Genomic DNA, 15,591 nt, shown 5'->3' with positions numbered 1-15,591 from the left:
TTAGGAAAGAATAATTCTTAACATGTCAAAAAGGTTAACTAATCTTTACAAAAATCTGTGGCCACAAGCCAGCGTTATTAGCATTTCCCTCTTACAGATAGAAAAGCTGAGGTATAGAAGGCAATGTGAACTACCAGCCATGAATTAGTGCTGGTGCTCAAACTCCGAACTAGCATCCTTGATTTTACGGACAGCTGTGCTTGGTTTCAGCCAGGGAAGGAAATACAACTCTAAAAGAAGCATTTAAAGCCTTTGCACCCTGTCCTTTTCCCAGCACGGTTACTGGAAATATACTTGGCACTCAACCAAAATGCAGATGATGTCCCCCCAGTATGCCTGTGCACTGGCATTGCATGACTGGCACGCTCCCAGTCCTGTGTCTGTAGAGGAATTGGGGACCGCTGGAGAAGAAGGGGCCAAGGACGTGGGAGGGTATGAACTATTCTTACAAAAATGCATCCACTCAGGGGCTGCAGAGCGATTCCTGCCACAGGCTTTACTGCCTCTTTAGATATAAGGAGTCAACTTCTACCAACCACCACTTGCTCACAGGTCAAAGGCAAAGACAACCATAAAACCACTAAAAACCTTACTGAAGTGATAAATCAACACTGTTCAAGGTCCCCATTCAAGAGAAAATCCTTGTTCAGTGAAGAAACATATGCTTAAGTATTCCAGAAATCAATGCAGGTTGCATGAGGCAATGCCAGTGATTTGTTTGGAAGGCAGAAGGAAGAAGCAGGGATATGCGTTTAGCTTAATTTTCTTGAAAGAAAAAAATAAAATGAACCTTCAGTTGAGTTTAACAGAGATGCGGCTTTAATTCTGCCCTCAGAAACAATCTCATGTGAACACCTGCCCACAGAGCATTACCAAAGTGGCATTTCTCTCTGAAACCCTCTGCCAGACTCCATAAAGGTTACACCCGGTCCTCTGGACTCATCAAATCCCATGGTAACCTGACACAGGATCCATTTCCTCCATTCCCCACACTGATGCTGAACAACAGCCATTTGTTTGCAGCGCTTCTCTTCTACTAGAGCTTTTGAAATGGATTAATATCAGAGTGGTGAAAAAACACAGACAGCAGCCCTGTCCACGGCAAGACATAGCCTCATCTTCATGGATGAGGACACAAGCCTTAGGTCAGGAACACACTGGAGAACCTCCAACCACAGTGGCACACTCAGTGCTATGGGGGGGGGCTGAGACAGAGAACCAGGCCCAGCAGCCAGAGCACAACGCTCAGTCTTTCACTTGTGGTTGACAAAAGTGTACTTTTTGTCTCTTTCCAGGCAGAAGAGCCCTGCTGGACACTCCCATGAGAGGCACACCCCGAGATCAGGCACACATCGGCCACCTGGGGACAGCCCACCCTTCGCGGTCACTCTGTGCCTCTGGCTCAGGCAGCACAGGAGGACCCCAGCTACCTTCCCTGCCGCCCCCCTCCTTCCACCTGGTAGCTCTACCTCAGCTCCTCACAGCCACCGTGGCACGGCGTGGGGCGGCACGGCGTGGGGCGGCACGGCGTGGGGCGGCACGGCGTGGGGCGGCACGGCGTGGGGACCCGCCAGCCCTGCTCCCTCAGCCGCCCTACAGCCCCAGCGAAGACCGCCACCTGCCCCTCGCGCCGACCGTTAAACGGCCGCTCCGTGGCCCCGCCCTCCGCCGCTCGCGCCCTCCCTCCCCGCCCGCCGCCCCTCCCCCCCCTTATCGCCCGCCCGCAGCCGGCTCCCGGCCTTATCGCCCGCGGACAGCGCCTCTGCCTAGGGTGGTGGGCGCCCGCCGCTGATCCGGGGCCTGCGGCACCCCGCACCGCCCGGCCCGGGGCGGAGCAGAGCGGAGCGGTGCCCGGCCCAGCCCCAGCCCGGCCCGGCCCGGCGCCGCCCCGCGCGGGGCTTTGTTACCCCGCATGCAGCACCCGCCGGGGCGGCGGCTGTCCCCGCCCGGCCCCCCGCCCCGCGCAGCGCTCGGGAGGCGGCGCGGCAGGGGCGCCCCGGCCGCAGGCCCGCCCCGCGCGGTGCCCGCCGTCACTGCCGCGGGCGGTTGGGCCGCCGGCGCCTCCCCCGCCGCGGCGGCCTGATGCGGCGGCCGGCGCCGCCCCGCCCGGCGTTTTCTCCCCCTTTTCCCCGAAAACCCTCCGCCTCGACGCCGCCGGGGGCGAGGCGGGGGCGGTGACGCCCCGTGCCCGGCGCGCCGGCCATGCGGGACGCGGCCCCCGGCGGCCCGGCGGCGGGCGACGGGCGCTGAGCGCGGGCGGCGGCGATGCCGATGCCGGGGGGCGGCGGGGCCGCGGCCGCCGCCAGGCACCCCCCGGCCGGCGAGGCGGCGGCACCGCGGGACGAGGAGCAGCAGGAGGAAGAGGGCGAGGAGGATCTCCGCGACGGCGGCGTCCCCTTCTTCGTCAACCGCGGCGGGCTGCCGGTGGACGAGCCCACCTGGGAGCGGATGTGGCGGCATGTGGGCAGGATCCACCCCGAGGGGGACCGGGTGGCGCAGAGGATCCGGGGCGCCGCCGACCTGCCCAAGGTGAGACCCGCGGCCGGTGCGGAGCCGAGCCAGGTGTCGGCGGCAGCGCCCGGGCCGGGCCGTCCCCTGCGGGGCGCACGGGGGGATGAGGGGACACGGCGACATCCCGCTGGGATCCCCCCCCCCCCCCCCCCCTTGAAGGCCGGGCTCCCCGGCTCGGGAGCGATCCCTCGGGAAGGGTCCCCCGGGGGTGCTCTGCAGGAAGCAAAGCCACGCTCGGAGTGCGCGGGGCGGCTGCGGGGCGCTCCTGCCTGGGTGAAGAAGAGGGGTCTTCTTCCCAGGCCTTGCTGGAAAAGAGACTTCAGATGGCTGATGTGCAAGCCTCTGGGAGGGGGGTCAGATTGCCCCGAAGGGGAACACTGGATAAATGATGAAAAGACAAGGAGGGTTCAGTTCAGAGGAGTCTGAATGCTTGAGGCGGGAGGGTGAGTGAGGCAGGCAGAGGGGAATCTCTGAATCTGAAGAAATTGGGTTTGGGCACAGTGTCCCACACCGAGAAGCACTCCTGCACGGAGCAGTGTCTGTCGGAACAGAGACTCTTGATGCCAGAGTTTTAAGAGGAGTTGGTGAGCGCTTGCAGAGCTTGTTGCTGGTGTAGGAGCAGATGTTGTATTTCCAGGCATGTTCTTGCCCTCGCTACAGAAAACTCTACCCAAAGAGCAGCCAGAGGAACTGGCGATGGTTTCACTTAACCTTGTGCCATGCTGAAACATTTGCATGCGAGTTCTTGTGATTGTTGCTATCGGTGTTGCACCTCAACCGCAGAAAAATCTCCCCCTTTCATTGGCATCCTGTGAACAAAAGACACTGCAAACATTTGGTGTGTCACCCAGCTGGTGGGTGTTGGGAGTATTCCCATCACACTAACAGCGGAAATTCAAATCCAAAGAGATAAAGTTTTTTTTTTAGCAAGGACTTACCTCCTTGGGAAGGTAAATTTAGGTATGCAAGAACACACTATTACATAGAGCCCAGCCTATCCATACTGCTTTCCGCGAGGAACTCTGGAGAAGCATGTGATGTAACCTCCTTTGTGCTGTGAAGTTATAGGCATCTGTGGCAGCAACCAGAACAAATCTTGAATCCTGATTACAGCCCCCATTCTAACCCCACTAGACTTTTCCTTCCTTTTCAGATTTCTTCCCTCAGACTCCATCCTGAGCTTGGGTGCAGGCTGCAAGTATTTCAGATCAGTCAGAACACCCACTACTTACTGACCAAAAGGGCCGATTTGGCTGGGAGAGCTGAGGGAAATGGAAGAAGGAAGTTCACAAACGAGTCCAGCGCATGAGCAGAGGGCAATGCAGTGTTCAGTCTCTGGCTTTGGTCTTAATGGGAAGTACTTCCACTGTTCTCACTTGATAGTCTTGGTGTCAAAGGGTTACAGTTAGGGGATGCAAGTGGTATGAGCTCTTGCAAAGACAGGTGAAATTGGGCTATCCATTTTTTTTTTTGGCATCTGCTAGCACCCCTGGGAACCAGGCCTATAAACTACTCAGTGTTCTGCAATCTGGGATCCCATTCCCAAGCTCACCAGGCATACAGCTGAGAGGATGCTGGGATCCAGGAAGTAGCAAGGATGGATGGGCTCTGTTTTCCTAGCTCCTTTTGCCCTCTAGGGATGTGTTTTATATTTGAGGGCTGCTTGTATCCCCACCTGTCTCTGTGCCATCAAGTTTCTTTGAGTGGCTGATGCAACAGATGAGGATTAGGGCAAATGAGTGTACTCTGCAGGGCTAGCTCCTTTGAAAAGCCAAGTACTCTCCATGTGCTGGAGGGCGAATAAGCCTTTTTAGGTGTTGGGAATTGGACAGTGGTTTGCCTGCTCTGAAATTGTTGGCTTTGAATTGTAGCCAGCATTGGGTGTCCATAAAATAGAGTTGTCAATAAAATAAACTTAATACTGTAAAATGATGACTGCAGGAGGCTGTGATCAGGCTTTTTATGTCCACAGGTCAGCTGCAGGGGCTGTGTCTTTCACTGGGGTGTGAGAGCTCAGAGATCTCTGCTGGTCTCCATTTCCTTCAGGGAGATTTGGAGTGAGTGGGTATCGAGTGAGCCATGCCACACTGGCAGGACTGAAGTTTATCGGCCATGCATGCTGGGCTTGAGAGCGCCAGCCTCCTGCAGGTCATTTCCTTTGTAGCGACAGGGTGGAGTACTGCTTTGCTTGGAGCTGCTGGGACCATTAAATGGGCACACGCTAGAAATACAAAGCGATGCATGCTTGCCTCATTAAGAAATGATGGCTTTCAGATGCGGTGGTTATGAGGGCAAAGACGGGAAGAGTTGCATCTAATGGGTTCACAGAGAGAGAGGGGAAAAAATCCAGTTTCTTCAGTTAGGCTAACAGCTGGGATTGATACTGCTCCCAAGTCGCTTGCAAAAGTATTAGGGAGGCACCTGGATATGTATAAGCACCGTAAAAGAAACTGTTGCTGAACTAGGCTGGCCAAAAAAGCACCTCTGTGGTATGGCTGAGAGTGGAGCTTTGTCCCTGCCTCACTGCCATCTGCCTTGTCTCATGTGCGGCGTGGCCCTCCCAGTACACAAAAATCTGTTGTTGTTGGGATCTCCCTTCTAAAAGCAGAGCCCTAGTCCCATGCCAGCCTGCTGGGGTGCATGGATCTAGGAGTGGGGTGATGCCACCCCTCCACACAAGTGATGAAGGACCAAGGATGTGTTCAGTCAGTCTGCTAAGCCTGGCAGAGATACATACTCTGGGAAATCTGGGCTCTCTTCCTAGCTCTCTCTCCAGCTTTCAGAATAACTAAAAGGAAAGCCAAATAGATCTGATTTCCTGTCTTTTCTTTTATAAATAAATTCTTCTGTGCTTTCTGGAGGACTGTGAAGACTGCCTAATATTTATAACCCTTCTGAGATGTGCAGTGGATGATGCTGGGCCAGAACAAAGCATTAGAATGTCCCATCCTGTCAGTGTGGGATTGAGGGATGGAGACCTTATTCCTCTCCTCCTGCTTCTGCTGCCCCATTAAAATGCTATAGACCTGAAGCAAAAGAAACTGCAGCCCAGTCTGGGCTGCAGGCCCAGATCTGAGAGAGAAAGAGCGAGCATGCTGTACTTTCATCAGTTTAATTACTTGAGGTGCAGGAGGATTTTCTGCATTAACTAGTCCCCTGCTGAACTGGTTGCCATTACGCTGCCTGTTGCACAGTCCTTTGAGGAAAAGGGATCTGGGGGTCTGTACTAGTAAAGGGAAGAGTAACTACCCAGAATCATTAGTCTGTGCTGTCAACATGCACTTAACGTGTCTGTCTCCACTCAAAAAGCATGAAAGTCTCCATGCTGAAGAAATGAAACAAAGTTAAATAGTCAGCCTGTCCTGGTTGGTACCTCTTTCATTGTTTCTGCCTGGAAATGATTTCCTGTGAGTCAGTGTGTCAGCTCACAGCATCCAAACTGACTCAGCTCGTGTAGTTCCAGAGGTGGCTCCATCCCTGTGCTGCTCTCTGGAGCCTTCCCTGCTCCTGCTGTGGCTGAACAAACCCAGTTTCACATCTGCTCCTGCTGTTCCTGTGCTGTCTCCTGCAAGTGAGCCGGCTGGTGCCTCTGCTTGCTCCACACAGGGTACAGAAATGAGGCACTGGCTCCAAAAGATGCTAGAAAAATGGGTACGAGTGTCCAAAAGATGCTACTTAAGTTTAAAAAAAAAAATAAATCAAAACACGGGAGAGAAAATAGATAAGAGACTGGGTTTGGCTCAGTGTTTACTTGCTGATGGTGTTTGGAGCTAGACTGAAAAACAGTTACAGATTAGTTTCCAGAGGCAGCAACCGCCCATCTCTTAACCTTAAGTCTCTGCCCCTCTGCCGTGCAGGCATAAGCAAAGTGCGGCCATGTGGCAAACCAGGACAGGGAACTGATCTGACTGAAAACTACCCATGCTTGCTGGCTTGGCTTTCAGCTGGTTCAGGTGCCTGGCCCAGCTCACCAGTTGCTTATGCCAGCCCAGGGCAGCAGCTGGAGGTATGGAAATGAGTGGCCGCAGAAATACACAAGGAGGGTGAGGAGTGGCTAAGCAGCACTGCTGGCTACAAAACCATGGCCTGCAGAGGCAGTTGTGCACAGCAGAGTGGAAGGCCCAAGGGAAGATCTAGTTCTGACTCACTCTTTCTTAGCTGGGGATAGCCCAGCTCTGGGGGAAGTCTGAGGAGGAACTGAAATGCTAAAAACCTAAGTGCTGTGAAAAGCTGCAGTCTGGTATCAGAGGGCTGTCTGCAAGGCATGAGCTATCCTTCAGAGGGAAAATGCTGGGCTGTTTCTCCAAGCCTGTCAGTCACACCAAACTTGTGTCTTCTCCATTTTATTTGTCCTGTGGACACATTTTCTCAGCTGTTAACAAGGCTGCAGTTATCCCCTGTGGGGCAAATGGTGAGGAAAATCTGACCGGACTCATGAGGCATCAGAATGGGACAGCAGTCCGAGTGGTGAACTTTCAGAAGTCATTCTCTGACCACGTAATTCAAAACAACAGACACTTCAGGGCAGAAGTTGTGATGCTGACAAGCCTGTGTCCTAGTCAGTGCCAACTCACCTGAGATACCAGGAGGCACTGAAGGACCTTTATACCCTTGCTTACAGGACCGTTCCATGCTCTGGTTGCTTTGGGGAAACTCGTTTTCCATTTTTGCCTCTCTCTCCTTCTCTAGGAGAGTGTGGCTACCAGGGTCAAGGGAGGTGATCCTGCCCCTCTGCTCTGCCCTGGGGAGGTGCATCTGGAGTGCTGTGTCCAGTGCTGGGCTCCCCAGTTCAAGAGACACAGGGAACTGCTGGGAGGGGGTCCAGTGGAGGGCTACAAAGATGATGAGGGGACTGAAATATCTCCCTTTTGAGGAAAGACTGAGAGAGCTGGGTCTGTTTAGCCTGGAGAAGAGAAGACTGAGAGGGGATCTTATCATTGAAGGCAAGTATCTTTAAGGGTGAGCGCCAAGAGGATGGGGCCAGGCTCTTTTCAGCAGTGCCCAGCGACAAGGGGCAATGGGCACAAAGTGCAGCACAGGAGGTTCCGTCTGAATATAGGGAAAAACTTCTTTGCTTTTGAGGGTGACAGGGCACTGGGACAGGCTGTCCGGAGAGCTTGTGGAGTCTCCTTCTCTGGAAACACTCAAAACCCACCCAGCCTGCCTGGACATGATGCTGTGCAACCTACTCTAGGTGAACCTGCTTTACCAGGGGGTTGGACTAGATGATCTCCAGAGGTCCCTTCCAACCCTGACCATTCTGTGATTCTTCCAGTTTGCATATTCAAATGAGTCCAACCAAGCTCCTTCAGGTGATAGCCTTCTTGTCTCGCATCTTGCCTTGTCAGTTAATTTTATCCAATTGTTCCAATGTAATGTTGCCTAAATGCAGGAGCCTTTCTCTCAGTTTCTCTTGCAGCTCTGTGGTGGTGCTTCATTCTGAATTCCTTCCCAGTTATCCGTGTGGGAGCAGAGGAATGTTCCTGGTGTAGTCACTTCAGACAGCAAAAAGGGGCTGGTTTCAGAGAAACACACTCCCTGTAGCTATGTGCCACTGAGTTCAGCAAGAAGTTGGAGAGGTTTGGAAGCAATGATGTATGTTCTGCTCCCCATTTCAGATTGCCATACCAAGTGTGCCTGCGTTCCAGCCGTCCACCCCCATCCCTGAGCGCCTGGAAGCTGTACAGCGCTACATCAGGGAGCTTCAGTATCCTTTACTGTTACCTTAGTCACTGGTGTGGTAACCCAGAAAGAGGGAGTGAGGGGACTTTCTTTCCCTGCAAACAGAAAAGCTCGGTCATAGCTGGAGAGGAACTGAAATTTGCTCCCTGGAAACAGGAAGCTGGACTTGGGATGATGGTTTGTTTTCTTGCTCTGTTTCTTTTCTTTTCTGCCCAAGTTACCTTCTGATCCTGTTCACTCCGTGTAACAAATAGGCATGTTGTCAAGGGCCTTTCCCCACTACCCACCCTTCTAGGTCAGTGGCTTTACAGTGCCATTTCGTTAAAAACACGCGTATCTGAGACCCTGACAGCCAGGCCTCAGATGGACTACAAACTGTGTCACCTCACTGTTGAGGCACAGGTGAGCTATGGTTTTGAGAAAACTGCCTCTCAGGTCATCCCATTCGAATACTCTTCTCTGTAGCTGTCTGAAGGACGGTCAGCTGCCCTGCTTTTGAACATCTGTAGTATCCTGCCCCTTTACATGCAGAGCTGTCCCTGTGACTCTGTCCTGGGAATGAGATCTCTCCATCCCTGTTGTGCTGGACAGCAGGTATGTGCCATGCAAGCACAGTCTAATCTCACTGGTGAGATACACAGCCAGCTCTGGCTTCAGCCTTAAAACAAGGTAAGGAGGCAGACCTTTTGGCATCTCTCACCATCCAAGGTGCTCTAGACTGGGTCCCAGTCAGTCTTAGAATAAGATACCGTGAACATTTCAATGCTCCGTGCATTTTGTAGAGACAGGAGCAGGCAGAGATCTAGCAAACTTTGTTCTGCCCTTGTAACTGCAAAGCTGAGCACAGCATGTACTGTCAGCATGGACCTTTGGGAAATCGAGTGGAAACCTGTGTGTGGGGAAGAGAAAGAGAAGAATTGACAGGAAGGAAATACAGTGGAAGTAAAAAGTAACTATAAATGGGAGAAATGCAGGAGGGAGGTGGGGACTTTCTTGCATTGCTGTTATATTTGTGGGATCATGACTTTGCTGTAAGAATAAGTAACATGAAAGTTCTTCAGACAGGTTTATCTTCATACTCTGCTTTCCAAGCTGTCCAGCCCTTAACTTCTTGCCTCCAGGTACAATCACACTGGGACACAATTCTTTGAGATTAAGAAGAGCAGACCTCTGACTGGGTAAGTGCTGGCAGCCCCTACTGCATTTAATCTTTGCTTTAAGATGCAGGGGCCTTGCTTGTACTCACTGCTTTTTCTTCCATCCCCTGACCAAGGTCTAGGTGGCACTTGGGGCTTTCAGTACTGCAGCTCCGTCCTACTTTAGGTGACTTCATATTGTCTGTTGCCTGGGGCATGGCTGGGCAGAGCTGCGTCTGGCCTTTCTCAAGGACAAAAGCAGGTTTTGTTGTCGTGAATTGGTAAATCCAGTAAAATAACATAAATGCTTTTCAAAGATGTGCAGATTCTGCCTGCTTCTAATTGGAATGTAACTGTATGAACTTCTGATGGATTCTGAAATTAGGTCCTGCCCTGAACAAGCTTCATAAAAGCCAGGTATCTTTACAGGTCTAACTTCATAGTTCCTGTGAGTGCCTTTGCAGAATCTAGGCTCACTAAGCTTTTGGTGCCTCGTACTTTGAAGGACAAGGGGGATTCTCCTGACTGCAAATTTTGGGAGGCGCTGTGCCCCGTAAGTTCCTGGCAACAAGCACCTGATGTTCATTGCCTCTCTTGGCCAGCATACTGGGAGTCTTCCAAGACTGGCTTCTTACTATTGATCTAGTCCATAGACTTATGTGACCCCAAATGTCTTGTGCTGTAATCAGTGCAATGTCTCCTCCACAGTATTTGTTGAATAGAGAGTAGGATTGATGCCAGAGAAGAGGGCTTCACTGTCCTTGAACCTTGTGAGGCAAACATTGCTGGCTTTTGGTCCTTTGAAGCTTCTGCTTGTGGTCACATTGGTGTCCATCCAGAACTCAATGAGCCAAGTGCTGTGGTCTCCCCGAGAACAGAGGTTGCCCTAGTAGGCAGCTTTGATGTAACTCACTGAAGGGAGTTCCTTGTAAGCAGCGACAGCATGTGGTAGAGACCTGGTTTGGATTTAATATCTTCATAAAGAAGATATTTTCTTCTGTTCCCTGTCCTCAGTGGGCCACCTTCTCTCCTGGAAACCTATTTACATACACAGTGCAAAAGGGCTGAACTGGCCATACTTGCATAGCATAAAGCCTCTTAAGTCTCATCGTCTTTCCCTTATCCCACTCTGCAGGCTGATGGATCTGGCCAAAGAAATGACCAAAGAGGCCCTGCCAATTAAATGCCTGGAAGCTGTGATCCTGGGAATGTATCCTTTCCTCTTGGAATTGTGCATGTCTACCCATCCTTGTGTTTTCTCCTTTGCTCTCTTAGAATGCTTTTAGACTGCTAATATTGTCACCAAGCCACACCCCTCTGGTTTCCCTCCCCAGATCTCCCAAAAAATCCCACCAATAAAATCCAAATCCAAGCAATTCTCTGAAATGTCAGAACTTGTTCTTCAGAGTTGCTCCTCCTTCCCCAAGGAGGGTGGTGCTGCTCTGGACAGCTCCACATGTGAGTAAAAGATAAAGGAAGGATCTAAGGAACATCTAAAGAGGGGCAAAAACATTAGCTAGTTAGTCCAGGAAGACCTTTGTGGACACTATTGTTCCCTTACTGCAATGTTGCCTGTATGTGTTCTACATTAAAGTAAGTTAGGGATCCTCCCTGACTTCTAATTATGGTGTATGTCACTTTACTATTATGTCTAACACTGCCTGCCAGCTTAGGCAATACCTTTATTCATTCTAGACATGTGTGATCTTTTAAGTACACATCTTTCCTAGCTATCTTCCAGGTTTAGTCTATGTCGCTCAGGCTCTAGGTTCTTGATGCATACTGGCAAAGCTACCTGGAGGAGCAGAGATGGCAAGTGAATGGTTCGAAAGGGTAGTCTGAGGAGTATTTTGTCCTGAAGGTTCCTCAGTTTGTGTGTGGAACAGTAGCTAGTAAAAGAGATTAAAACAAACTGAGGAATAATGCTGCAGCGTTAGCAGTTTGGGGACTGTGGAATGCAGCATGTTTCAGGTATTAGCATTGCAACGTCTGCATCACAAAACTGCCTTGAAATTAACTTCCCTTTGAGTGACTTGATGAAGAGGCCAAGTCTGGTTTCCCCATGACCCAGCTGAAAGTAGGGCAGCTTGCAATTAGCTGGACTCTTGATCTGGAGAACAAATTCTGCCGATGTGATGCCTGAATCGGTGGCGAGTCTGCTGAGCAGGCTAGGAGGGTTTGGAGCAGGAAGGATCTTGTCAAGAAAGTGGTATCACTGGTTGTTTCCTGAACAGTGGCTGCTGTCAGTTACCTCACCAACAACATGACCACGCTGGACCGTTTCCCCATCAGCTTCAAAACCCACTTCTCAGGGAACTACTTCCGACACATTGTGCTGGGGGTGAACTTTGGAGGCCGCTATGGGGCACTGGGCATCAGCCGACGTGAGGAGCTCATGTACAAAGCACCCGTCTTCCGCACACTGAGTGAACTCATCTTTGACTTTGAGGAGGCATATCGCCGCTGCTGGCACACTCTCAAAAAGGTGAAGCTGGGCCACTGTGTGTCCCATGACCCACACAGTGTGGAGCAGATCGAGTGGAAGCACTCCATCCTGGATCTAGACAAGCTAACCCGGGAGGACTTCCGCAAAGAGCTTGAGAGACATGCCCGTGATATGCGGCTGAAGGTAAGCAGCAGGGATGGAGAAGTAGTTCACTGCTGCACCCAGTCTTGCCTGGCTGATGGTATGCTGGGGTAATGAAGTGGCAGGAGGCTCGCCTAGATGGTGGTAGAGTAGAAGGTGAATTGGAGGCTGGGGGCTCTTTTCCTTTGTGTACAGGCCAGTCCCCTAATGGATGCTTGTGCAGTACTGCAGTTGCGATTAGCTTGGACTGTATACAGTCCTTGGAGCCATTGTGGCTGTCTCTGTAGCTTGTTTTTTCTGGCTTTTGCATTTTTGATGCACTTGCCTTGCCTTTTTGTCTTGTATTCCCATATAATTAATTGTTGTTAGGCTTTCTGTTTTCAGGTTACTACTCGTATTGGTTTTCTGCTCATTGCTCTTAATTTTTCTGGCAGATTGGCAAAGGAACTGGGCCACCATCTCCCACCAAGGACAGAAAGAAAGATGTCTCCTCCCCACAGAGAGGTCAGGCCAGCCCCCATCGGCGCAACAGCCGCGGAGACCGACGGTGAGTGGGGCTGAGGGCAGGAGACCTATCTAAAGCATCTCTGTTTTACTCACAGACTCCACCTTGTTGTCTGGTTTCAGCTCCTTCTGATGTCTTTACTGGGGTTCTTTATAACAGGGGATACTTTTCTGACATGCAGTAGCACTCTTCCCTAGTCTGTGCCTTTATGAATTTATCATTGCTTGGGGAGTGGGGGGTGGCTGTTTGGTTTTTTTGTTTTGGCAGGGAGGAGGAAGGCAGCTCAAATAGACAGTGCCCTTGCTAGGTGATATTTAACCTTATGCAGGGGTTTGAGCTCTGATGTCTCACAGACATTGTGTCCCAAAGAGATTCCAAAAATTACACTGCTGTCAGTGAGACTGTTTTCCTGAAACTGATCTGGGGCACCAGAGTGGACTTTCTACTCTTCCTAACCTGCATTCTCTTCTGTGGAGATTGTTAGGAGAGTCACTGGAGGTTGCAGAATAATCCTGCTCTCAATAGCGTAGGATAAGTCTGAAGCTTTCCTGTACCTTTTTCTGTGCTGTCAGCACCTCCTGACTGAAATAACAGTTTTTATATAGTTCTTTACCATCTTTGCTCACAGGCCATCTGGTGAGAAGAAGCCTGCCGATTCCAAAGCCATGCCAGACCTCAATGGGTACCAGATCCGGGTGTGAAGAGAGCTGTGCCTTGGGTGCCTGGCTCCGCAGACTTCTTGCTGGCCACAACTGGGACCTGGATCCACCTGCAGTGATTCTGACAAAGGGGACAGGGGAGCTGGAATGGAACAGTGCTGACCTTCCCAGGTACTTCCTAGTGGGCCAGTCCCAGAGCTGGATCCCATGGGTCCCAGAGGATTCACCTGCCTGTTTCTGGGAGAGGTGTCTATCTTAATTCACTGAAACAAGTATTTAAAAAAAAAAAATCTGTATATTAGTGGGAGTTTGCTGCAGGAAGATATGAAGTGAGTGGGGTCAGCAGACTTGCTATCGATTTTTTTGTGTTGACAGCAAGTAGGTGAAGAATCTTGTCAACAGTATTTCTTCCCTGTCTGCACAGAAGTCTTCAATCCATGCAAGGCCTGCAGGGCTGAGGAAGAAGTGATGCTGGAATGGGATGGCCCCTGCATCTTGTGCAAAAACTCCTGGGTCTGTCATTATGAACACTTTTGTTTATCACTGCTTTTATGAGAGACAGGGCTGAATTTGCTCAGCCTGATTTATTGATCGTACAAGGGCCTCTCATCTGGGGAAACCACATCTTCTGTGTTTAGTCCTGCCTATTTCAAAGCATTTCATTGTCTCTGAGGAGGTAAACAGTGGGATGATGATTCTCTTTACCCACTGTGATGCTGGTGAACTGCTGTAAGTCCTTTTGTGGCTGAGTGGGACAGGATATGCCTATGCCATTGCCATATGAAAACATGCACAGAGACCTCAATTGTCCCAGCAGTGGAGGCAGGGGCAGGCAGGGGCTAGTGGGAAGCCTGAACTCTGTGTAATCTCTTCATCAGCCTTCTCTCTATTAACTTCTAGTGACTGCTACTGTGAAAGCTTGTGGAGGGCACTTCAGTCACTGAGGTATGAGTTTTAAGAGTGAACAGTTAAAGAAGGATTTAACGATGTGAATGGGTTTTACAAGCATTTTTCTTTTCCTTTGTCCCTTCCTCACTGTAGCATTAGTGCTAGAGTTACAGACACCTGCTGGTGGGAAGTCCTGCTCGAGGAGGTTGCAGCTGCTTTCCTGACAGCTCAGCCTGGAGCCTCCTGAAAGTAGTTCCTCACCCCAGTCCCACAGCTGTGCTTGTCTTCTAGCTCTTTGGATAGCTACAGGATTTAACAGCACCACTGAGGCTAGCCATCGCCACAGGGCTGGGCCGGGCCTTTTTGCCCGCTTACAGCCTTTACTCTTCCTACGCTTCTTTTCAGGGGAGTGTTGTACTACTGATTAAACAGCGTAATGCTTGTCAGAAATCTGGAGTATTGTCAGACATCTCTTTGAGGCCTAGGGCCTAGAAACAGTGGGGTTGCCAGAAGTCAGAACAGCATGGCCTTGAGGTGATCACCGGGATGCAAACACTGAGCTTAGGAGTGGCGGTATCTTGAGAGAAACTGAGTCTTGTTTTATCACGGCACTGACAAGCAGCTAGACTTTAATTCTGTTAGAACTGGGCTTATTCTTTCCTGCCAACCTTTTAGAAACACGATGGAGCTTAGCTCTAGCAGGTGTTTTGTTGCAGTATTGCTGTGCCACACCCTCGTATAAGCAGCGCTATTCTGGTGGCAGAGAATGGGTTCTTATCCCCAAACAAATCAGCTCTTCTGTAGAGTTAAAGTAGCGTTAATCCTAGAAGCACCACCCACAAGCGATTTAACTCAGGCCTTACAGGTTCCTAATTGTACATCCTTAACTGTGATGTAACTTGCAAGGCACTATATCCACACCACTGCAGCCTGTCTTTCCAAGCTCTCTGTAGTCTATATTTTTCTGCTGTGCTGTACAACCAGGAGGACTCCAGCTACATGCAACAATTTGAAATTAGACACAGTAGCAAGCCAAGCACCCATTTCAATGTGTTTTCTGGTCAATTTTGTGTGACTGTAAATTAACGTATTTAGTGTCTAAATATGTTAAATAGGCTAACAATGATGTTAGCTGTAAAGGTACCACAGTTACCTGTAAATAATATGGGTCACTTGGAAGCCACAAACTGCCTTTGTATAACGTTTGCTATGCAGCGGGCTGAACGTTCAGGTGCCACTGTGAATCATATGATAAACACAAGCAGCAGTCAGCAAGGGAGACTGAGTGCCAGGTTTTATAAAAGTAGATGAAATCCGGGGGGGGGGGAAATTATAAAAGCTACTTAGATAAAACTAGGATGCATCTGCACTGTGACTTTGGGTGGTTAATTAGTTAATTCAGAGTAACTGGAAAGCTCTTGAGTATAATTAGTGGCTTCATACAGAGCACATTCAATAGCTGGACAGACTTGAGCCTTTTTAGATGGAAAGGAGGGGAAGTGTGTTGGGGGGAGGAAGACTTCAAAACAGATGGGACAAGTGAGGGGTCACCTGCAAGCTAATGATGCTTTCTTGAGAGCAGGGCAAAAAGGATGCTCAGCAGTGTTAGATCACCAGGGCAGA

General features: G+C 50.6%; 2 protein-coding genes across 17 annotated transcripts in view; one reads left to right on the top strand and one right to left on the bottom strand.

Annotated features, from left to right (window-relative positions):
• The window catches only part of ANGEL1 (angel homolog 1), a gene marked incomplete at its 3' end in the record, with an annotated part of 174,234 nt that overhangs the window by 140,228 nt on the left and 18,415 nt on the right, over positions 1-15,591 (bottom strand). Inside the window, exon 11 of one of the 15 annotated variants that reach the window (XM_080395977.1) lies at positions 2,550-3,320. The exons of the other annotated variants lie outside the window; for them this stretch is intronic. Coding sequence (XP_080252103.1) covers positions 3,310-3,320 — 11 coding nt within the window. Of the gene's footprint in view, positions 1-2,549; positions 3,321-15,591 lie in introns of those variants that run through there. 15 annotated transcript variants of the gene reach the window in all.
• VASH1 (vasohibin 1) lies at positions 1,756-15,290 on the top strand. Of its 2 annotated transcripts, XR_013929533.1 has the most exons (8): positions 1,756-2,529; positions 8,130-8,218; positions 9,315-9,371; positions 10,465-10,539; positions 11,577-11,958; positions 12,351-12,463; positions 13,050-13,251; positions 13,505-15,290. XR_013929533.1 is itself a non-coding variant. In XM_080396002.1 (7 exons), the coding sequence occupies exons 1-7, from the start codon at positions 2,266-2,268 to the stop codon at positions 13,120-13,122; spliced, it is 1,053 nt and encodes a 350-aa protein (XP_080252128.1). In that variant the 5' UTR covers positions 1,756-2,265; the 3' UTR covers positions 13,123-15,290. The 2 variants fall into 2 exon arrangements, 1 of the variants encoding a protein (XP_080252128.1); XM_080396002.1 differs by having other exon boundaries at positions 13,050-15,290.

The sequence above is a fragment of the Falco punctatus genome (assembly GCF_963210335.1).
Source record: "Falco punctatus genome assembly, chromosome: 7".
Classification (NCBI taxonomy): domain Eukaryota; kingdom Metazoa; phylum Chordata; class Aves; order Falconiformes; family Falconidae; genus Falco; species Falco punctatus.
This window is presented reverse-complemented; position numbering and strand designations above follow the sequence as displayed.

What these genes read in the sequence shown, in the direction of transcription:
- VASH1 (XM_080396002.1), top strand. Translation starts at nt 2,266, where the DNA reads ATGCCGATGCCGGGGGGCGGCGGGGCCGCGGCCGCCGCCAGGCACCCC. An exon ending in GAAGCTGTGATCCTGGGAAT is followed by an intron (nt 10,540 to 11,576) that starts GTATCCTTTCCT and finishes GGCTGCTGTCAG; the next exon opens with TTACCTCACCAACAACATGA. An exon ending in AACAGCCGCGGAGACCGACG is followed by an intron (nt 12,464 to 13,049) that starts GTGAGTGGGGCT and finishes CTTTGCTCACAG; the next exon opens with GCCATCTGGTGAGAAGAAGC.